The sequence below is a fragment of the Cydia pomonella genome, chromosome 8, assembly GCF_033807575.1.
Source record: "Cydia pomonella isolate Wapato2018A chromosome 8, ilCydPomo1, whole genome shotgun sequence".
In the NCBI taxonomy this organism is placed as follows: domain Eukaryota; kingdom Metazoa; phylum Arthropoda; class Insecta; order Lepidoptera; family Tortricidae; genus Cydia; species Cydia pomonella.
The window spans coordinates 22,637,235-22,661,461 of record NC_084710.1 but is presented as its reverse complement, the minus strand read 5'-3'; the positions used below and the strand labels follow the sequence as shown (position 1 = coordinate 22,661,461).

Genomic DNA, 24,227 nt, shown 5'->3' with positions numbered 1-24,227 from the left:
TAAGTACCAAGTCGGTTATTAATTTATTCAGTCTCTACTTAAGCGACTTTCTGTCTTAATACGTCCAGTCTCTAAGACCACGATCGTGGTCCATAACAATTGAAAATCAATTGTGTCTGGAATCTCCGTACTCGAAGCATTAAGTTGTTACGTAATAATTAACAGCATCTTATAGTGACGCATATCAATATTAAAATTCTTTAATGTTTTATATAAATATATTGAGACTTGGCCATCGCACTAAATAATTGAATTTACATGTGTTTTCAGGCGATTGAATTTACACGTGTTTTCAGGCGATGTTATGGACCACGATCGTGGTCTTAGAGACTGGACGTATTAAGACAGAAAGTCGCTTAAGTAGAGACTGAATAAATTAATAACCGACTTGGTATTACATGGATCTCACAACTTTTTACCGCAGAACAACTGAGTTGCGAGACTTGGTTTTTTTGACAAGTATTGTTTTTGATGGGATCTCATTTCTTTTTGTATTTTGTAGACAGTTCTACTTTTTTCCTTTTCGGTACCTTCTACTTATTGTATATATGTATATCTACCAGCAACGAATATTCTTAAAGCCCTCTCTCTGACTTATGAACTATTTACAACCTTACGCACTCGTAATAAGTACGAATACGCACGTAGGTACGTTTTTAGCATTAAATAATTTAATTTACACGTGTTTTCATGACGGGAATACCCATTTTTTGCTCGATTTGGCAGGGGCACTACCATGCGCCTATATTTATATGGGACTAGCTTAAACCCGCGGCTTCGCACGCAATAATAATAACTGCCGTAAAACATAATAAAACTGAAGACTTGGCTGAATGGGCTTAATTTTCTTTGCGGTCTTTTCTAGATTTTTTAGTTTTTCCTTGATTCATACACCAAACACTACTTATATTCCAAATTTGAAGCTTCTAGGTCTGCTAGAAGTGCCTTAGAATTTTGATGATCGGCGAGTCAGTGAGTGACAAAATTAAGAAATTCTTAAAATACTGGTTCAAATTGAATGAAATTTGAAATATACCGTGTCTTTACAATGCCTGCATGGTTACTGAAAATTTCAGTCTTCTAGTTTTATCCACAACGAAGTTACAGGGGGTCGAAAATGGTCTGAATTGCTTCGAGAAAAGGATGGTACGGCCGTGACTTTTTTGCTCGACTTGGTGGGGGCACTGCCGTGCCCCCAGATTCTATTTGCCAATTTCGTTGAAAACAAAATTGCCAAAAATGTGACGTCACACTAGGGTACTTTGCTAAATGTGACCATGTGTGACAAGGAGGGGGGGGGGGGGGGGGAGTCAAAAAACCTAGAAAATCGTGTGATGTAATTAATGGATGACCCCTATGTTCTTGTTGATCAGGTTTACATCAATCACATCACTTACGTATATCCAGTATGGGAGGTACCCAATTTTTTTTTGTTTTTTTTTTTACCGTTCTGTCGCCATGCATGATTTATGTATCCATGCTCAAAAAGTAGCCGAAAAAAACTCGCGTGATTTGTGCACAAGCCCTTAATGTCAAAAAAACCGACTGTTTGTATTGGAATAAAATTTATTTACATAAACAAATGTACAAAACTGCGCATTACACAGAGTTCATACAAATTGTCAGGTCAAGCTAAGTTGGGAGCGATTTTGATAGCCCAGATGGTGCCCGTGTTATTATAAACGTCAAAAAAATTATGACGTTTACTTAACACTTGCACCGTCTGTGCTATAAAAATCGCTGCCAACTTATTTTGGTCTGACCACGTAAATATAGCGTCATACAAACATTTCATACATTTTCTATAAATCACTTCTAAGGAAAAGATACCTGTATTAAGAGATCTTGTTACATCCATTAGAAACCTTTGAGTCATAATTACCTAAATCTATATTAATATGTGTACTCATATCAATTCTAGAATATAGCTAAGCTTTTTACAATTGGGTGTATAATCTTATGTAAAAACAATACTGAATTTCCACATTAGTATAAAAATAATGGTATTGCATTGAAATAAAAATATAAAAAATAGGTATTTGGATTTGCATTATACCATTACTTATGAATTTATAAAAGGGAAACTTATTTTCAATAAAGCGTATCTATAAGGGTGAATAGGGTTGTTTCCATCTACAAATCTTAGGGCAGAATTGTATCCCAATAAATTATTTTGGATTATAAGAACATGTTAAACTAGTGAACCTGTAATGACCATATTTTTGTAAATATTGAATTTAAAATAATTTTTGGCACACGTCACGTGACCAAACTCGAAACGTCTTTGAAGATTCTGATGACGTCACAACTCTCGAATTGACACTGTTGACAGTTAGGCGATAAACAACAAATGACAAATGTCAGTTGACAGTTCGTATCTTCTACGCGTGTATGTAGTTATGTGTCAAACCGTAAACTGTGACGTCACACAATTTTCAAAGAGCGTTTTGGGCATCTGTCAAAATATATTTTGTTAATTCAACATATTTAAAGCCGTTTTTAGTATAAAAGTTAAATTTTAGGGCAACTTTTAGTTAATATAGATCGTAATACAAGCGTTTCAAAAAATTGGAAACAACCCTACTGCAATTTTTACATAATTAAGCGCAGTTAAGAAGCTGTGTAGTCTTAATTGTTTCATTTGTGTTACGAAAATTAATCATGTAAGCTGTATTGTATTGTACTTAATTCATACACGTACAGTCAGCGTCAAATACTTCGTAGCAGTCAAAGTGGCCAAATAGTTCGGTACACCATACTAAATATATGTTATAAAATAATAATAGAAGGACAAATCCAGTAAGTACCTAGACTTGGCTCACGAGATAACCGCCATGTGGGTGGGATGTTGATTCGACGATCATTGTCCCGATAGTCGTTTCAGCGAACGGTCTCATAGCGAAGAGTCTCGACCAACACCTTGAGAGACTCTCGCTAGGTGGTTGGATCAAGGGTCAGATGCAGAAGGCGGTGATCTTGAGCACGGCGCGGATAGTCCGGCGGTTCCTCTCCCTGCGGCCCTGACCACCGGCAGCTTGGGCCTTGCCCCGCTGCTGGCGGCACCCTAGGTTAGGTTTTTTATAATGTGTTTATATCTTTTGTGTTGTTTTGTAAGTGTTTTTATATTTTACTTTTATATACATATTGTAAAAAGCCTAATCTGAGAGAAAAAGATAAATAAAGGAGATAATAATATATTGAGTATAGCATGCGCTTACAAACTTTCATGAATGTGACATAGAAATGGCTTAGTTGTCATAACACAATGGAATCAATTATCTTTTGACTAATTACGGGTCCTTAACTGTGTGCAATTGGCTACTTGACTGTTTTTTGTAAATAATGTCAAACGATCTTGATTTTCCTGAGGATCAAATGTCTATATAGGGCTCATGGCATTTAAGCAACACAAAGGTCAGAAATGCAGTCGACGATTGAAACGCCTCTAACAAAATGATAAGGTGATGTGACGTCACATCATATAAGTCTGTCCTAAATGTGTGGAAGACCAGGGAAATTGCGATTTTGACCCTGAAATATTACGTTTATGTGTATAGTTGTCATATAATTTATTTTTCAATAAATGTAAATGTAAGGAATCGAATCGAGCTTTGTATTTTTTTATTATTTCAATATTATTTTTTTATATTCTACTTTTTTATAATGGATGGCTCATTTTCTATCCATTTAACTAAATTTTGTTATAATATTCAACATGTATATAAAGATGAAGTGTGCTGTATAATTAATTCTACACTCCTAGACTCTTTAACTCAAAAAATCTTTTTAATTTAAGATTAGTAGTTAAGTTAGAAAAATGCATGTGTTTTTGGTATGAAATAAACAGATTAAATTAAAAAAAAAAAAAATTATGTGTCAAATACCCAATTCAGTAGGTTAGTAGGTAATATTACCTCTACACGGTAGGGCGGTGGGCGCGCTAGTCGGCGTGCGGCTTGAGCAGGGCGGTGCGCACGGCCGCGCCGCGCGGGAACCAGCCGCGCGGGCCCCGCCCTGCCCCGCCCTCCTCCACGCGCTCGCCGAACAACCAGTGTCTGATAACGAGACATTGTTACAAAGATAAATGAATCACTACTTATAAAACAAAGTCCCCTGCCGCGTCTGTCTGTCTGTATGTTCGCGATATACTATTCTAAACTAAAAATTTCAATAAAATCGTATTTAAAAAAAAACCGTTGTCTCGTATCACAAGTTGAGCTTGATATCGTATCGCTCCCTCGTGGTCTCTTGGTACCTATCTTTAACGGTCGAGCTCGGTTATCGCTCCCTACTAATTATCGTAATTTGTGTTAGTTTAGTTTTGAGTTGTTATTATACAGTTATTATTATTACCGCGTCTGAACTTTTTATTTTGCAACAATCCCAACACCTAAGTACATATACCAAACCCCACTGCCAGACTACCCTTAGCCGGTGTTTTCTTTTTAAATACCCAAGGCGTTTAGACCACACGAAACATCAAGGAAATATACATACGAACATACACTCGAAATCAGTCTCCTTTTGTTAAAACAAATTACTCACTTCCTTTGCCTCGTAGCTCTGATAACATCACCCGGCTGCAAAGGTAAACGCGGTTCATCTGTACAAGGAGCCGCCAGCGCAGCCCTAGGCCTGCTGAAGAGAGGCACCCAACGACCGGAATAGTTGGCCACGGCCGTGTAGAGACGGGAGCGAACGCGCTTGTCCGCTTTTTGGGCTAGCTGTTCAAGCTGAAATAGAAACAGAAATATGATTACAGTTCTAAAGCAACGTGAATAATGAGCCAAACACCAAAGCCGAAGACCAGCAGGCGTACAGAGTACATAAACGTCATAATAAAAATATTACAAAAATATTATACCTACTTTTTGCTTCTGATGACGTTCCGCTTAGCGAATCGAAGCATCTCAGAACATGTTTGACCTGATTAGATGAGTTATTTGCTTTTAAAAGTTTAAACACGCTTTACAATTTGGTGCCGTGACCAGGATTCCTCAAGTGAAATGCCTTAAATCACGTTTTGTTGCCATGTCTGCATATGCTTCTGACGGTTACGGTAAAAGATGCTTTCAGACAAGTTTAAGGGAACGGCATTTGGTGCCTGTGACCAGTGTACAACTCAATATGTAGTACCTTTACCTACGGGTCGATTCACAAGAGTGAATAAAAATACCTATGTGTATATATGTGTGTATTATCCAATAAAATGGTGGTTCTGACTATATATCAATACAGGTGTCACTCATCTAATGAAAGTTACGTTCATTCCATTCGTGTCAGCTTTCATGGCTCGATCGGTACTAATCCCCCCAGAGTCTTCCAAAATATTCTGATACTATTATTGTAGCGAGTCGACGAATCGTCCTTAAAAAGCGAAGGCGTAAACTATTACTTACTGTAAGATCATATTGCCCACAACCCTCCTTCACCGGCCATGTAAGGCCATCGTACAAATGCCCCTTAAACACGATATGCCAGTTATCCTTCCAACCACGATCGTATGGAAACACGAAGGCTGGGAGACCGGCTTCCTGGCGACGGCAGACTGCTTTTTCTAAGATCCAGTCTTCTATTGTGGTGCGGTTGCGAAGAATGCTTCGAATCTGGTGAAGAAATTGAAAGGTTAAATTGAAATCAACTGTTTTAGCTCAAGGGCTTTCTATTTTTGTGTGTGATTTTTTTAAGTTATCAATAGGGCCCGTACCTTTCATGCCGTTGACAGAAAAATGACGTCACGCTACATAGAGTATGATTCCAATTAGTATTTTCGTAATAATTAATCATTTATCAACCTCTTTAGCTAAGTTATACATATACTTGACAATGAGTACAGAAACGTCTAACTGACATTCATATTATTGTCACTCAAATAAATAATAGATTATTAATTTATTAAATAATACATATTTTTTATTTTTAACAGCGTAACAAGCTTTTATTCTCGTAACAAGTATTTATTTTGATACCCGTCAATAAGTAAGTTATCTAAATTTGTAGTATTGTAAAACAACTCCCCGTATGTTAAATTACGTCATTTTTGCGCCAATGGCATGAAAAGTACGGGCCTTGGTTATCATGTAAGTATTTGGATTTTAAGAGGATTTTTTTTACTTAAGTTCTAATACAACTATGTAACAAATTGATGATGGTATTAAAGACATGACCTCACCCAGTGGTCAGGACGTTAGCCACGTCAGCTGAAGACGCCGGTTCGATTTCGACCCCGGCAACCGGAGGACTTAGTCACATTTACTTTTAATATATGACCATGACTTACTCCAAGTATGTTATTGGGCTGAAAAATATATGTAATAATTGTAATATGATCCCGAACTTAAATTTACCTGTAGGAACAGCAGAGTACCGACAGCAAGCACAACTCCAACACACATGCCGATGGCGAGTAGGGTCAGCAACAACGTCGGGAGCGTCAGCAACACGCGAGGAGCGCGTATGCCGATCTGACCGATAACTGTACCTGTAGGAACGGCAGAGTACCGACAGCAAGCACAACTCCAACACACATGCCGATGGCGAGTAGGGTCAGCAACAACGTCGGTAGCGTCAGCAACACGCGAGGAGCGCGTATGCCGATCTGACCGATAACTTTACCTGTAGGAACAGCAGAGTACCGACAGCAAGCACAACTCCAACACACATGCCGATGGCGAGTAGGGTCAGCAACAACGTTAGGAGCGTCAGCAACACGCGAGGAGCGCGTATGCCGATCTGACCGATAACTTTACCTGTAGGAACAGCAGAGTACCGACAGCAAGCACAACTCCAACACACATGCCGATGGCGAGTAGGGTCAGCAACAACGTTAGGAGCGTCAGCAACACGCGAGGAGCGCGTATGCCGATCTGACCGACAACTGTACCTGTAGGAACAGCAGAGTACCGACAGCAAGCACAACTCCAACACACATGCCGATGGCGAGTAGGGTCAGCAACAGCGTCGGGAGCGTCAGCAGCACGCGAGGAGCGCGTATGCCGCTCTGGACGTACCAGGCGCGGTTTAAAGCGTGGTACATGCAGATTGATAGGACCTGAAACAAAGAAAATTTGAAATAGAGATGGATTGTCAAAGAAAATTTTGTAACCACAGTACATTTGCTGCCATCTTTCGACACATGATTAAAACTTTAAGAACTTCATTTGACTTTGATCCTCATTATTTTACTGATATGTGTTAAATTTGTTGAATATCAAAAAGTTGCGCCATGACACCGGTTTTAAATTAAGTTTTGATCCCCTTGGTCCCTTTGCTCAACCGACATCGCGTCGGTGGCAAGCGACGGGTTAAACTACACATATACCTCGTTTTTTGACAACAGTAAACTTCTGACCGTCCGTAAAAAATAATCGCATTCTGATAGATAGATAAGGCGTTTATTTGATTGCTGCAAATACACACAATTTAAATGATGTGAATACACAATTGAAATGAATACACAATGACAACAAAACAAACAATTAATACAAAAGCTTATTAACCGCATATTGACCCAGGACGATTCATTAGACCTATTTTCGACTCCTGTACCGAGATTCTTAGCCACAGCCGGGCGCTGCCTCGAGGCTATAGTCGCCCCGAGCACCATTAGCACTAATTAGATAATATGTAGGTACTTATATTTAAATTCTGACTAACTGTTTTTGGTAGTAATTTATTGTAATTTATTATAGCTATGTTATAATTCAATTCTTATATTCCTATGTGTCATGTCTGGTGTATACTGTAAGTGACATTATAAAAATAAATAAATAATAATAAATAAATAAATATAAGTCTTGTAAATAATAGAGACAACAGTGGAATAACTTGCAGTAGTTACACTGTGTGCATTGCAGCGCTTTGATTTCATTGCGCCAAATATTGTAATGCCATTGTATTTAAGTATATGTCCTAAATTTCATAACATTTTAGTCCCAAAATGCCTAAATATCCAATTATTTTCTTCTTAAAATGGCCGAAAGTCATAATGCCTTTTATTCATATCTCCCAAGTCTCAAAATACCTAAATGTCAAAAAGTACGTTTTATCAAATAATGAATTTCACACAGAGCGAGCGAGCACGTATGTGCGAGGCAATCTCCTCGCGTACAAAACGGCTAGTGTAGACGTGCCTCGGCCGAGGCGGCGCGCGCGTTTTCCTCGCCTGAGCGCGCTGCCTCGGCCGAGGTACGTCTACACTGACCGGTTTGTGCGCGAGAAAATTGCCTCGCGCGTATGCTCGTTCTGTGTGGACCCGCCTAATGACTTCTTTTTTAAATATATTAAGTTTAATTATGTCCTAAGTGCATTTTATATCCTTTGTTATATTTACAATATGCTTAACAATCTGCCAGAGCTAAAGACTATATTATTGGATAAAATAGAATTCATGAATGTAGGTAAGTTGACATGTAGGTATTATGAAATCACATCAAATTGAAGTTTAGGCATTTTGGGAATGTGGTATTATTAGAAAAAAAGCTAGGCATTCTGAGATTAAGGCAGTTTGTAACTATTCCGTTTCGAAATCTAGGAATGTTGGTACATACATACATACATATAATCACGCCTATTTCCCGAAGGGGTAGGCAGAGACCATGGATTTCCACTTGCTACGATCCTGACATACCTCTTTCGCTTCCTTCACTTTCATGACATTCCTCATACACGCTCGTGGGTTTAGGGTGCTCTTGACCTGGCCTTTCTTCAGGATGTTGGTAAATGGGTAAAATGAAATTAAGATTAAATTAAACCAAGCAACAACAAAAGGGTGCCGACTCAGCTATATTTATATATTTATATATTTTTTTTTATACGCTTCACTCTCTCGAGCAAAGCACTGGTATTCTGTCGGAACCCAGATCACGTGGTGAGTGTGATGTAAAAGTGTGGATGAAGTGGTAGTATAATACTCAATATCATCAGATTTTAAAATTGATAATTGCCGACAGGTCTGGCCTAGTGGGTAGTGACCCTGCCTATGAAGCCGATGGTCCCGGATTCAAATCCTGGTAAGGGCATTTATTCGTGTGATGAGCATGGATATTTGTTCCTGAGTCATGGTCATTATACACCGTGGGCCAATTAAATCTGACAGATTTCAAAGGTGTATTCTTGACCGCATTTAGAGACTAAAATGTCATACAATGTTTTCTGAAATCGGTCTTGTTTTAGAGATAATGACAATTTCTGTGAAAATTTGTTTATTTTATTACTTAGTCAAAAACGCCTTTATAACTGTGACGCTGCCACTATGCGACTTGGTTTAGACATACCTACTGACAGATATTAAAGTTTTAAAGTAAACTCGCAATTTTCGTCTGTTAATAAAAAAAAAAATTTAGTTATTCGTTGTAATGATTTTTTTTTTCAGCAAGGTGTAAAACTAAATAAAGTGTTGTGTGCAGAAAACGTAAAAGGAAATTTTTTTTCCGCAAAAAAAAAATTTTTTTTGGCGAATTTGGCCAAATCTCCTATAACATTTTTTTGCTTCTTATGACCTCAGGAATGCGTGGTTAAAATCTGTCGGGTTTAATTGGCCCACGGTGTATATATATCGTTGTCTAAGTACCCTCAACACAAGCCTTATTGAGCTTACTGTGAGTCTTAGTCAATTTGTGTTATAAAATAAATAAGTGAAATACTTAGTACCGAGAAATAAAAAAGTGAACATAAAAAATAAAAATATATATCCGAAGTGCCTATCATATTCTGATTTCCGCAACCAAAAAGCCGTATGGTTTCCCCGATTTTTTGGTTATCAATTTCTAAGGAGACCTTGTATTTTATGAGCCATAAATCACAAGTTCTTTTCACTCATTCACTTTAATCAATTCTTATCTTTCTTCCACATTAGAATAGAATAGAAATAATTTATTCAGACCACACATCAAATCAAATAACACATAGGTATAGTAAATACAGGGCAAAGATAAACAAAACAGTAGAAACAGAGATGTGAAGCCGAAATGGTCTCCACTCAGCAATGCAGCTGGCACGACTAGCGTGCTCAACGGCGCTGGTTTTATGTGGAGCCAGCGGGGTGAGCGGGACAGCACAGTGTGCGACACGTTGTGGACGACGTAAATAAATATATAGTAAATGGTTATTAATACACATAATTAGATCCATATACAACTTACAATAGAAGCCTGTAGACAGCCTAGCACGGCGAATGTGAGGAAGTGCGTGAAGTACGCGTGATTGGCGTGCCCCACGCAGCAGTTGATCCACGGGCAGTGGTGGTCCATTTTCAATATACATCGCCCACCTGTTGAGGTAATGATGATTAATAAATAAATACAGTATGTAAATTAACTAAAACCATTTACTCAAAACTGTTATTGTTTAGGTCATACTGAGTAACTTTTATTATGCGACCAACCCCGAAATCACGAAATAAAATTAGGCTATTTCGTATCGCTATATACAGTCAACCAATTTGAATCCTAGGCCACTATAGAACCTTGTCGCTTTAACTACTCTATACATGACATGCATAACTCAATAAGCACTGTCGTAGAAGTCATCATGACATGGTTCTATAGTGGCCTAGGAATCAAATTGGTTGACCGTACATTTTGGCAAATCTGACGTTGGAATTTAGGAGTACTGACGTTTTACTTAAGGCGAATTTAGGGTAGGTATGTACCTACCCTAAATACTAACTATGTAGTTTTGACAACTCTTATTTTTCATGTATACCACCATTGTTAATGAGGCATGATTATTATTACCTTTATTAACTTTTATACTTTTCCTTGTCCACAGTTAATTTTTTTTTCGCGATTTCGGAGTTGGCCCAATAATAAAAGTTGCTCAGTATGACCTCAATATTAACGGATTTGAGTAAATGGTTTTAATTAATTTACATGCTGTATAATAGGACGATGTAAATTCGCGATAAACTTAAAACTATTGAAAGGATTTTTATGCGGTTTTACCTACCAATAGTGATTCCTGAGGAAGGTTTAGCTGTGTAGTTTGTAATGGTTTCGTGTACGTGCGAAGCCGCGGCATGTCGCTAGTTTTATTAATAATTCTAGGCAAAGACAATATCGTGAGTTTTGCCATCATCAAATTGATACAGATCCACATGTCGCTTCGTGTTATAAGCGAGGCAGCGCTATGTTTGTAAGGCGATGTCCCACTCACACACAAGCGCCGCACAGACCCGAAGCCAATGTACAGTCGTTACTTGCACTGCACCTTATTGCAATATATTAAGGTGAAGACTTGTATACATATTTACTTCGAGCAACACCGGCTTCCGACACGTCGGAAGGAAGGAGCCCAAGTCTCACCGTACAAATCGTTCTGCCAATTTTTGCTGAGGGAAACGTGCACACAGTCGTACTTCTCACTCACTACATACAAAATCCAATCTGTAATGACGACACAAATACATAGAAAATGACACACGTCAAAAACAAATCTTGCACACCTCGATCTCTTTTTGTGTATGGACGAGTCACAACATGCACCGCCATAGGTACAGTTGTACCTATGATTCGGCAGAGGGGAAATAGTACAAATGCCGTCTCCCTTCCCGTTGCTCGAAGGATATTAGCCGGGTCCACACAGAAAGAGCATACGCGCGAGGCAATTTCCTCACGCACAAGCCGGCCAGTGTAGACTTGCCTCGGCCGAGGCAGCGCGCTCGGATGAAGAAAATGCACGTCTACACTGGCCGGTTTGTGCGTGAGGAAATTGCCTCGCACGTACGTGCTCGCTCGCTCGATTTGTGTGGACCCGACTGTTATTTATGACTTCGATTATAAAAGTGACCCTAATTTTTTGTGTAAAATGTTAGGAATAGATAAATTATATGGGTTTATGAAAGTCTATGTAAGTATGGATAAAGGATTGGGAGTGAGACATATAATAACTATACCATTTGGTTTGTGAACTAATAACATTAGTCTAACACTATTTAAGAAATATATCCCAGAGCATGAGCAGTGGTTCCCAAAGTTTGGGCTGCAGCGTAAGTGGATTGCAATCCACCTGAAAAATTTCACCATTTGGCATATATGCATATAATATTCGCTTGCAAACCAGTATGGGAACTTGTGCTCCAGAGTTTTGCTCAATGTATTAAGCATATATTTACATTTACTACAGTGGTGTGACCGTGGAGCTTTGTATCCGTTGCAGATTGTGCAAACCTGCAGCTTCTCTGTGTCTTTTTCATTTGCCTATAAAAAAAAGTGAAACATAAACAACAATAACAAGTATCTATCATGTTCTATTAAAATTAACAAAAAAATATATGGCCAATTAAACCTTTATTAAATAACAAGTACGAGTCGGACTTGCCGACCTAGGGTTCCGTACTTTTTAGTATTTGTTGTTATAGTGGCAACAGATATATGTCATCTATGAAAATTTCAACTACCTTACTATCACGGTTCATGAGATACACCCTGGTGAAAGACAGACAGACAGATGGACAGACAGCAGAATTTTAGTAATAATGGGTCCCATTTTATCCTTTGAGTACAGAACCTTAAAAATTAACTAATTTCACACGACAGCCTATACCATCATTTTATGGTCTTCATCAGCAGTTCCACTTGACAATGAACAGTCAAGATAATATAAACATATCCAGATTATTATATGATCCCAAAATCTGATTCTGATCTGGTTTGATGACTATAAAGTTGATTTAGGACAGATTGAAAAAAAACGGTAATTTTGTTCATAATCAACACATCCAAAAAACTCTATATAAATAATTAACTTACTGGTCTCCACCCCAAAGGCACATATCCCGGTCCCTCAAGCAAAGACTGCAGGAAGTAGTACAGAGTGCCTCCAGACAGGAACAGGAACAAGCAAGCATGGATGGCGCCACCAAGGGAACCCTGCGGCGGCCACCACATGCCGATCAGGTGCACCATAGACCATGTCACTAGCTTTATTATACCTGAGAATAAATAATTCTATTTACAATAATCATATTTTATTTTAAGACAATTTTAAAAAATTAGAATAGAGAATTTTCAAATTTCTGTATGATAACTTGAAAAACAATTGTATAGGTCAGTAGATAGATATCTAAGATTCTACAAAATTAAAATTAAGTAGTTAATAATGAGCCAGGAACATTTATTTGCCTTAAATTACTTAGTCTTATTAGCAATTTATTAGATAATAGACTACTTAAAAAGCTACTGTACAATATTCATATAGCTTCATAGTTTTGATAACATCTATAACCATTTAGGAATTTTAGGAAAGGGTTCATATAATCAAATACATACCCAAAACACAAATTGGACCCCAATGTAGAATTCTTCGTAAAGAACCAAACATTTTAGGTTATCTAGGCTATTAATTAAGGGCTGATATTATTTAAGGAGAATTTCTTTTCATACATTTTCTTCTCTTCACACAAATTAATGAAGATGTACGTAAATAATTATCCGAAAATGTACAAAACAACACTCCACGCAAAAGAGCTAACAACCGACCGGCTGACATGTGTCATCGACGACAACTACAGAATGTTACCCGATATAGTTTCCTAATTACCGTTTTCACCATTTTAAATAAAATAAAAAAATTACATCAAGAAAGACTGGTATTATATTTTTATGATGGAATAAACTAAGAAATGAAGTATTTAAGTCTTATTTTTTCCCCACGATTCATGTTAAAAAAATTATGAACGAAACAAGAACCTACAAAATCCTTATGATTCTGGGAAAATTTGTAAGCTGGCAACTGGCAATTAACTGTACGCTTACCATAGACAACAAGAAGCCATAGAGTAATATATGCTTTACCCGGTTTAATCACTTAATTTATTTTATTTCCTTCAAATTTTCTACACTCTATTTATATTAAAGCATATACTTTATTTTAGTTGCTTTAGTTTATATTTTATCATAAGTATTTTGCGAAAAAAAAAATACAGTGCGCAGCGGCAGTTTTGAAAAAGTGTAACCCTAATTTTGCCAGTTCCAGTTGACAGATATGACAACACCGGTTACCACGTCACGCAGTTGTCTTGTCTGTCACATCGCGATATTTTTGTGGCTCTTTTACGTTTAGGGTGTGTGCATTCTTTATGTGTTGTGCTACTTATGTGGAAAATTAGGTGATATTCTTCCTTTTCCCGGGTAAGTACACTATTTTCACAGTTCGATATCCGTGTAAAGTGTTAGTTTGCGATTCCATTAAGTTACCCTAGATTCTAGTTAAAGTTTTTCTGTGCACATTATACGAGCGCCGGCGACTATAATTTTATTGTCATCGCATCAATACGAGTAGATTCTGAGAAAATGCATAGAATAGATCATGTTGCAGCGTGTAACATGCACTGCGCGCGCTCGTAGGCGCTAAGTTATTCACAATTTAGCGAGTGTATGTCACGCGGTGAGGTACATGTCGCCTGCTTAGTTTGCACTATTTGTAGTGGGATGTAGACGGTATATGTCGCGGCGTTCTCATTATGTATACTACATAGACAAATAAATGTACTAGACTACGACAATAGTCTACAGACTATAGAACGCCGCGACAATAGAAATAATGGTAGTGTGTATATGTGGGTGTAGGAGTGGTTAGTCCTACCTTATTGTCCCGTCGTAGTCTCGTCTATCTGCTTCGCTCTTTTGCCTCTCATGCACCATCTGTGGTTAAAGGTATTATATGATTACAACGATCACCAAGTGTTTACAGCTAAGTATGGTATTTTTTCATATATCTATTTCCAAAGGTGATGGCATCATCCATCAATACACAAGAGTTACATATATATCTATCAGTTAACTCTAGTACACATGAGCACCATCTTACCCGGCCGGATGAAGGGTACAAGTTGCCAACTACCTATGTAGCTGTATAGTCAAGGGGGCGTACCGCAGCCGAAGCTGCCCCTTGCGTGCTGATAAAGGAGTAACTAGCGGCCGAAGCCACCTTACTCCTACACGGGGATAAAGGAGAACCTAGCAGCCGAAGCCACAGAACTCCTAACGCCTTTCTCTGGATTCAAGGGGGCGTACCGCAGCCGAAGCTGCCCCTTGCGTGCTGATAAAGGAGTAACTAGCGGCCGAAGCCACCTTACTCCTACACGGGGATAAAGGAGAACCTAGCAGCCGAAGCCACAGAACTCCTAACGCCTTTCTCTTACACATTGATATAGGAGGATCTGCAGCCGAAGCCGCAGACTCCTACACATGCATAAAACACCCTAGTCCGCCTTAACTAAGATGGCCTCTAAACAGCCTCCACGACGTAAATCGTGGCAAGCTCAACTCATACAAACTTACTGCTTCCACGGCAAAGTCACGTGGCAAGCCAAAAGATTAATTAGTTAAATGTATAAGATATAAGTATATAACAAAGCGGTAAACACTTAGCTTTCTGGTAAACCAGCTCATGTGGTCACCGACTCCACGCGTCGCCTTTGTTCACTTTACTAACACTTGTTATCACAGCTCTAACCACTTGAAGCTCTAACGACAAAATGGCTGTCCGTTAGCGACCGCAGCGTATTTAAATCTTCATCTACCTACATGAGTATCTATAAATGTAGTAGAAGTTGTCAGAGCTGTCAGACTAGATTTGAACCTTCGCGATACGATCCGATTCGACTTAACTCGATCGGATCGATCGTCGCGACACTCCCTACACACGGAAAGTGACTATTTGTCGACACACAATTTTGACTATGTCATTTCTCTCTATCTACAGTTTTTAACCTTCTCATCATCAAAGTTTCCATCCACTCCAAACCCTTTCTGGGTGTAATCTGGTGTAGTAACGTCGAGATAATTTTCAGCCGTTAAACTCGTTATACTCATTTAAATAAGTTAAAAATATTTAAGAATGAAGGTATTTTAGTTTAATTAGTATCGATATCTATCATTGTACCACAAAATAAATCTGATTAAGCTCAGTCTTTAATTTACTGTGCCATATGACTAATAAATTGTGTCGTCAGTTACTTTAAATCTCTTAGATATTTGCTCCAGATCAGTCGAATCAATACCTCTTCTGATATGTACCTATAATCATCATGAACATCTTGAAGATATCACATTGCTAACAACTTAAGCGAACCCAATTTCAAATTTCTTTGTCTTGAAATTGAAACTTGTATTATGTGCTTTAAAATCGTATTTCCATCTATCCAAATACTATCTCTGTATTGTGGGGACTTCTAACCCTGTTTAACTTTATGAACTCAAATCATATTCTAAATCTACTATTCGCTTTATATGATTACAAATCGTACTCGGATATCTTTATGGGCAATACAAATATCGATGCCACAGCGGGCCTTACACGATGCCTAGAAATTGCATTTATCGCTTCATGCGTGATCTTGAATGTAAACATCAATGCCACAGCGGGCCTTACACGATATATAGAAAGTTGAATTCACAGTCTCATGCGTGAATATAAACATCAATGCCACAGCGGGCCTTACTCTATACTACAACAAAGTAGGGGTTGTTAGATCTAGCAACGATTGCCTGCACCTGCAGGTTCCTTAACCTGCCTTCTGTCTTTCCTGATGTCTGACTTAGTCTGTCAACCTTCATTATTACTGTATGGACTTGTCCTGGTTGACAACCCTCCCCAATAAAGGGAAAAAAAGGGGGCGACTTATGGTACTTTCAAGTCGTAATTGTTTAACATTGATAACGGAAATATTTAACAGTCTATATACCAACAAGACTACACGCACCGTGTTATTCAAACACCTATCATATTTTATTCGTATGGGTTATCAAAACTTATTTATTTACTGAGTTACATCCCCTAGAGATGCCTTTCTATTCAATATAGAAACTACTGTCTTTAGGCTACTGGCTTTGATTTTAATTGAATATAATTAACTTAGACTTCGATTTAATTAATCGAATAATAATAAAATATTTCAGCCTCTATACATCCCACTACAGGGTACAGGTCTCTTCTAATAGACTAGAGGGCTTGGGCTATACTCCCCTCGCTTAAACAAGGCATAAATAAATTAAATTAATACCCGTGCAACCTAGGCTACCAGTGTAGCCAAAGCAAAATTCGAAAGGTTTAGAACCATATATCTCAATTGTTGAACTATGTAATCACTGTTCAATTCAGTATCTAATACAGCGATTTCATTTTATAATAATGCAACCATGTCATATATCAAACATTGTATATAATTAAATAAAATTTATTCAGGACACTTGAACAACAATAAATAATAAACATAGTCATAAAAACGAGTTAAAACGTCACTCGTCACTGATAAGGTTTCCACTCAGCTTGATGTCAAGGTACCTTTTGCATACCTTGACGCTATAGTCTTACGTGGAAGTCGTTCCAAAAAACGCGATATAAGTTACTTGCTTTCTTTTGTACACGAGACTAAAATATCAGATTAGTTATTCAGTGACAACATTATTTTATTTGCCTGTAAGAAATATGTAGTTATATATATTTCAATTAAATGACTATCTCGAAAGTCTAATTTGATTTAATCACAAAAGACTGTCTCTCTCATACATCAAAATTTTCATTAATTTATAACGTTGTGTGGTACTATTTCATATTTACACTCGTTTGGCTACTCCCTAAGTCGTGTACCAATTTCGTCAGTAATTTTCAAATATGATACGTTACAAATCTACATAAACTCTTTGTTTATTGAATAACGTTTCCGGAACACAAAGTCAACTATATATCTTCTGGATCTGTGACTGCTAACCAACGTATGTGGAGTAGTAGTAGGAGATATAGCAAGATCTATTCTGCCCAAGTTTTAATACTTTTCACTGTTTCATAGCAAATAAATTATTAAAGAACGGCATTCATGACCTAAACGGTCAACATTTTAGCTCAAGATTGGTTTTCATTGCTGTGAAACGCTGATTGTTTTATCATCCTCGTGTCCAACTAGCTATTTTATTTCTCTTTTATTCACAAAATATATAACAAGAAACCTCAAGTGCGTCGGAGATGTAGACACATAAGAATCATAGGATGTAAACGGAAAGTAAAGAAAGTTTATAAGCAATGCATATGATTGTATCAATAAGATACTTGTTGCACCTTAAAGTAAGGTAAATCGCTATTTTTAATTTATTTCGCGGAACGCACAGTGTCTGTCATATACATCTGATAGAAACACGTCTATCTAGTAACACATAACTAACTAGGACCACATTTTCCGATTCCTCAAAATAAGAATTCTGATGATATGTGATGAGCATGATCATTATTATCATATCCTATGAATTGCTAGTAATTTTTATGGTAACATATTTCCAATGTTCTCTTTGAAACTTTAAAAACCACAATATACTTTATAGCTTAGCTCATCGACTATGTAGTTGTACGTTCGTTCTGACTAACATCACTAAAGTTGTTGCCATTTATTGCGATTGATTACTAAACCTCACTGACTAGTAAGTAAGGTTTCAACCAGATAATGACCTTTCATCTCTAAGTCAAATTCTCTCATTAATTCTCCAATGGCTCATACATTTTGTTATTTAAACTTCTAAACCTATTCAATAGTTACATAAATTTGTTTATTATTTTAATTATCCAACTACTATAACGGATGAGTAGGATTCATAGGTATTGTATACCTACTAGAAGATCCTTACTAACCTAAATTAACATGAATGTTTTAACAGAAAAACATTATTCATTTTTTGATTTATTTCTTCATTATCGAAATCTGTCTCTGCTTTGTATGCTCAACAAAGCATCTAGGCCTTTGGCCAATTATCTATCAAACAAATTTGATTTCAAGATAAAATTTTAGTCAGATGTGTGATGATGATGATGATTTCAAATTAATAGAAACACACTGGATGTGTCTACCTCAGCTATCTTGTATGGAATTGTAGGCCTGCTACGCATAAACACATTTATCACAATTATACTTATTTGTCATCAGCTCAGTTTTGAGCTATGCAAAATTAATAATGACTCAATCTCTACTAGCAGTTTCACTCTTAACTTACTTACTTCTCATTCAAGAAATACCAGGTAGGTATGTATTTATATGTATACCTCTATGGCAAATTTTAAATGTAAGTATTTACAGTTGATGCTCACTATAGCATAAAGAAAACATGGTGAAGAACTAATCTTCTGTGATTATTATGAAACTAATATCACTTTCAAACAACTGACTGTGACAAGCAACTATAATTATAAATACATTACATTATAATTTAGTCCATTTATAATGTTAAGTTGCAGTCTTAGTTTACGAAAATTATTAACTACTTCTTATTCTTCCCACGCAAGCATTTTTATATTCACAATCACATTTTACTTGATGTATTACTCATTCAAAAGTTTTTTCACAAACATTCGCTTTTAGTGGCCCATAAAGGTTACTATTTTAATGCGTACCTAAGTATATGCTTGTACGTGCCTAACGACTCTAGAAACTAAAATTTTCAATTATTCACTTAATTGTAGTAATTAGGTAAACATCTACCTTTACTATATTTTTGTAATATGTTTATGTCTCATAGGAGTCATAGGCAATACTTTCAATATTAGTAAAACAACTCATGAACAACATGAACCCGCTAATTGCCAACCGCGACAGTAATAAGTTAGGCTTTAGAATTTCAACTATACCCCAGATTTATTATTTCTTGAAAGTAATATCTTCCTTTATACAGCAACAATTTTTGACTGGACATGAAAATAATACTTTAATTCTCCAAGTAAAGCCGATTCAACGGGTATCGATTATCCTTTTAAACTTTACCGCGCTAATTAAATTAAATACTTACTTTCATTATACTGTAAAAATTGAACAATTATTTTCCTTTATTATTCTCAACAACTACATTTTTATACAAGCGTAGAAACCCGTTACTCAAACGAACCTCATGTTTTAGTGTTCGCGCGCGAAATTAGATTGGCAGATTGTCAGTGACAAAAGGTCATTGATTTTCTTGGTGGCTTGAATGGCTTGATCGATTATGAAGTTTGGATTTCTCTCATATTATTTAATTAATATGTACTGTGCGCGATATAGGTACTAATGATGTACGGTGCGTACCTACGTTTATGAAGAAGCAGTGATTTGTGTGCTAAACCCCTTTTACGGAGCTTAAAACCACGGAATGATAATACGTGCGACTACCTGTTTTACTTCGTCAAGACAAAAGTAACTCAAAACCTTTAATTTACTCAACAAGAGCAATGTGATTGAACTTTATGCTTTAAGTGCACAAATATAACTGACCTTTTATTTAAACAACACTTGAAATAAGTCTAACCTTTACGAGTAAGTTTCTACGTGTAATCGTCTGTGCGAATATAGTACGCACTTGTATGGGCATAAGGGAGCTGCACTGTACTTATTATGCCTTAGACAAACATCAAAACTGTAAATGTTCACTTCCAGATAACAATCAATTTGCTTTTCATTACTTGATAGCACATTATTTTATGGGTAAGCAAAATGTGAACAATTAACATCTTTCACTTGAAATTTACTCATTTCTCATAAAAGCCTTACTGTAATAGATTGATATTAAACTACATTGTCATTGCTATGTTTTGTTTTCTTTTTATCCACAAGTATATCACTTTCCTCATGATGTCAAAACAATGAAATAAAATAACCCCTTTATTAGTCTTATACTTGTAACCTAATATAAGCTATGCATGGAATAGCTTTGAACAGAAGCAAATGGATCGAGTTGGAGGAGGCCTTCACCTGAAGAGGAGTTCACCACTAAGCAAAATAAATAAATAAAATGTAAACTAAGAAATGTGAATCAAACTTAGTGTGAATAAATGGCTTATTTATTTTATTATACTTATAACCTCTTAATTAACATCTTGGTTGATATTTATACTTTGCCATTCTGAATTCTTTGAGGGTATCAATACGCTATTAGTCTTGAATAAGAATACACTATGCCTTATTAACATGTAAGTATATGTTAAACGCACGCAACTAAGCAACCAATCTAGAAATTTGAAGTGGTATGTATGAAGTGGGTAATTTCTCTGATATATGCCTTTAAACTCAAGTACATCCAAAGTGTAATAATTTAGGTCATCATTCCATTTCAACAGCGTTCAAACTGAATTTAAGCTTTACTCAACTTTGTAAGTGAAAGTAATCATAAAACTGTATTGACAAATATTCTAACAACTGTTCAGTGAATGTATTGTGTTGTCGAATTCGAATATGTTTTAACAACTTTTTAGTGATGTTGTAAATATTCTGAATTCAGTAAGTACCTTTTTTTATTATCCTGTTATTTGCAACAATCATAGTAAAATGTAACTTGGCTGTACAGACAAGAGCACATAGAATCAAATTTCAACTAAGAGAGTCTCTCTGGTTTACCGATCTAAGTTGGTACATTTCTGTTTAGTAACTTTATATTGAACTCTATTCATCATATTCCGACCAATATATACCAACTATGGGCCTTCCCAACAACAAACATTATGGGTTGAATACGACTGCTACTAGCAAGTAAAGAAATATAATAATGTAAGTATCCTATATGCGTGTATGTGCTTCTCATTTTAAGGAAAATAAACTGGAATAAGCTAGATAGTACATTATTTTAGCAACCAAGTAATGTTCCCTTTTTGGTAGATAGTATAAATATATTTTGAACTGTACTGGTAGGTATTTCATTTTCTGTGTACATTTAATTTTATGTGTACAACAAAGAATACTTATTTATTTACTTAACACAGCAGGTAAGTACTATGTACGGTCAGCAAAACTGTAGATTCTCACACTAAGTGTTCCTTCAAACTCCTGATGTTTAACGCTAGTAAATAAATTAACTGAATTTATAGTATGGCAGGTACTAAGGTAAGGTAAATTAGATACTTTATAGCCTACCTGCCCACAACTTAAGCTATGCAACCAAAGGACTACTTTGAACTCAAAGTCAGGAAAAAATGTGATCAGACTTGATAATCATCAAGCATATGATCTCAACAAGTACAATTTTATTTATTTTGTCTAATCAAATAATAAAGGTATTTGCCATGGATTTGTATTTGTTTACCATTGACTTAACATTTATTCATAATTCTTATGGATGGTCACATATGTACATTTCAGTGATACTAAAGGCGCAAAAGGTCTCAAATCTAAGCTCACATTTTCTAGTAATATTTTCATTTGCGAACAAGTTTTTGTACAAGTGACTATAATTACTTGCCATCTGATGTATTATTGAACTCATATCTAACTAGTAAGCCTCTTCAATCCTATCTGTAATAGTTAACACAACACAGCCTTCTTGGGTAAGAGTATACTGGGTATGGCTCCAAAAATTTTCAATGATATCCCAAATTATATAAAGCGCCTGCAACCTGACCAGTTTAAAATACGACTAAAGTCATACTTAATAAACAAATGCTATTACTCATATCTGAAATAGTTATAACTTGTCCATTTTATATAGATACTAGTTTAACATGTAAGCACTTCATCATTACGAGTATATTCTAGATTTGCGAAATGTTGCTATTTTATTATATTATAAATGTTTTTATTGCTGTAATATTACTGATTCAATTTAGGCACTATAAGACCTTAAATGTAACATCTGTGTTCCACAAATAAAATTTAATTTACTCCACTATTGTGGTTGGTATTGTAGATAGATCTGGAAATGAAGCGCTAGACACTGTAACTGTAAGTGTTAAACTCTATCTTGCTCCACAGTGATAAACCCAAGCTTTATTTATTAATTTTTCTTGGAGAAACTAATGTTGATGAGATATTTGACTTCGCATAAGCATTGATCTATCAGACCACAACAATCAGCATGTGTATAGCCAGTGAATGTCTACTTTCTAATCTATCAAGGAACTAATTTAATTCAATGTTTATTTGCACATTATTTTATCATAACATAATTTAATTGGGTACAATGGTAAGTAGGTAAAGTTCCAAGTCATACCGCACTAGTAGAGAACGGGTAATTCACTCATAGTCATCATAACTCATATTAATATGTCATAGTCTATGTGGTATCCCTGTTTTTCCAATAATTTGTAGATCTTATGTCGCTCTAGACAAAATGCTATTTATTCAGTGTCAGTGTCTGTCAGACTCTATAATTATAAAACAGCTTTTTTATCAGTCTTCAGTAATATCAAGAGAACTTTAGGGCAATTTAAAAACTAAGCACTTATTAGTTTCGTTATTTAGTTACTAATTTAAATCAAACATTTGATTTAACAACAAAGATTCATTTAACCATTTACTATTACTTTGTTATCGGATTCTGTAAATTATATCCCTAATACATGAAACATTGATCACGAACACCGCCAAGTCCCGGCCGCAGACCAGACGATGCCGCCATGAATGCTTCATACCTAAACTAATACTTCAAAATAAATACCGATAAAACAAGCGTTCAAATAGAACTTTACTCGAATTTATCATTAACTTTTAGCCCTTCCAGCCATAGTGAGATTAAATTGTAGGCCAGCGAGTATCAAGGGTGAATTTACTCAATGCTACAAGTATCTGCACCTGTTCAGTTTTGATAGACTTGAAACTAAAGCAAACCTGCGACGCTCAATACGTTTAAAGTAATAAAACCTGTCTCTCATCTCAACAATCACAAATGGTTCGGATCCAACCAATCCTCAGCACATCTTCACCATTTTGTCGCGGCGTTCTCATTATGTATACTACATAGACAAATAAATGTACTAGACTACGACAATAGTCTACAGACTATAGAACGCCGCGACAATAGAAATAATGGTAGTGTGTATATGTGGGTGTAGGAGTGGTTAGTCCTACCTTATTGTCCCGTCGTAGTCTCGTCTATCTGCTTCGCTCTTTTGCCTCTCATGCACCATCTGTGGTTAAAGGTATTATATGATTACAACGATCACCAAGTGTTTACAGCTAAGTATGGTATTTTTTCATATATCTATTTCCAAAGGTGATGGCATCATCCATCAATACACAAGAGTTACATATATATCTATCAGTTAACTCTAGTACACATGAGCACCATCTTACCCGGCCGGATGAAGGGTACAAGTTGCCAACTACCTATGTAGCTGTATAGTCAAGGGGGCGTACCGCAGCCGAAGCTGCCCCTTGCGTGCTGATAAAGGAGTAACTAGCGGCCGAAGCCACCTTACTCCTACACGGGGATAAAGGAGAACCTAGCAGCCGAAGCCACAGAACTCCTAACGCCTTTCTCTGGATTCAAGGGGGCGTACCGCAGCCG

General features: G+C 36.5%; 2 protein-coding genes across 2 annotated transcripts in view; one reads left to right on the top strand and one right to left on the bottom strand.

Moving 5' to 3' along the window:
• Positions 1-1,548: 1,548 nt before the first annotated feature.
• On the bottom strand, positions 1,549-13,511 carry LOC133520856 (palmitoyltransferase ZDHHC6). Its single transcript, XM_061855544.1, has 9 exons — positions 13,269-13,511; positions 12,750-12,931; positions 12,113-12,197; positions 10,143-10,270; positions 6,884-7,051; positions 5,400-5,606; positions 4,546-4,733; positions 3,915-4,055; positions 1,549-3,064 (listed from the first exon to the last, which is right to left on the bottom strand). The coding sequence occupies exons 1-8, from the start codon at positions 13,318-13,320 to the stop codon at positions 3,941-3,943; spliced, it is 1,125 nt and encodes a 374-aa protein (XP_061711528.1). The 5' UTR covers positions 13,321-13,511; the 3' UTR covers positions 1,549-3,064; positions 3,915-3,940.
• Positions 13,512-14,006: 495 nt separating this feature from the next.
• The window catches only part of LOC133520854 (moesin/ezrin/radixin homolog 1), an 81,897-nt gene continuing 71,676 nt past the window's right edge, over positions 14,007-24,227 (top strand). Inside the window, exon 1 of the mRNA XM_061855542.1 lies at positions 14,007-14,129. The gene's annotated coding sequence lies outside the window, so the exon portion shown is untranslated. The remainder of the gene's footprint in view (positions 14,130-24,227) is intronic.

Excerpts from the sequence above, each read along its gene's own strand:
- LOC133520856 (XM_061855544.1), bottom strand. The coding sequence starts at position 13,320 with ATGTTTGGTTCTTTACGAAGAATTCTACATTGGGGTCCAATTTGTGTT. Across the intron at positions 7,052-10,142 it reads GCTGTCTACAGGCTTCTATT|GTCCTATCAATCTGCATGTA; the intron begins GTAAGTTGTATA and ends TCTTTGTTTCAG. Across the intron at positions 4,056-4,545 it reads AGAGCTACGAGGCAAAGGAA|ACACTGGTTGTTCGGCGAGC; the intron begins GTGAGTAATTTG and ends TCTCGTTATCAG.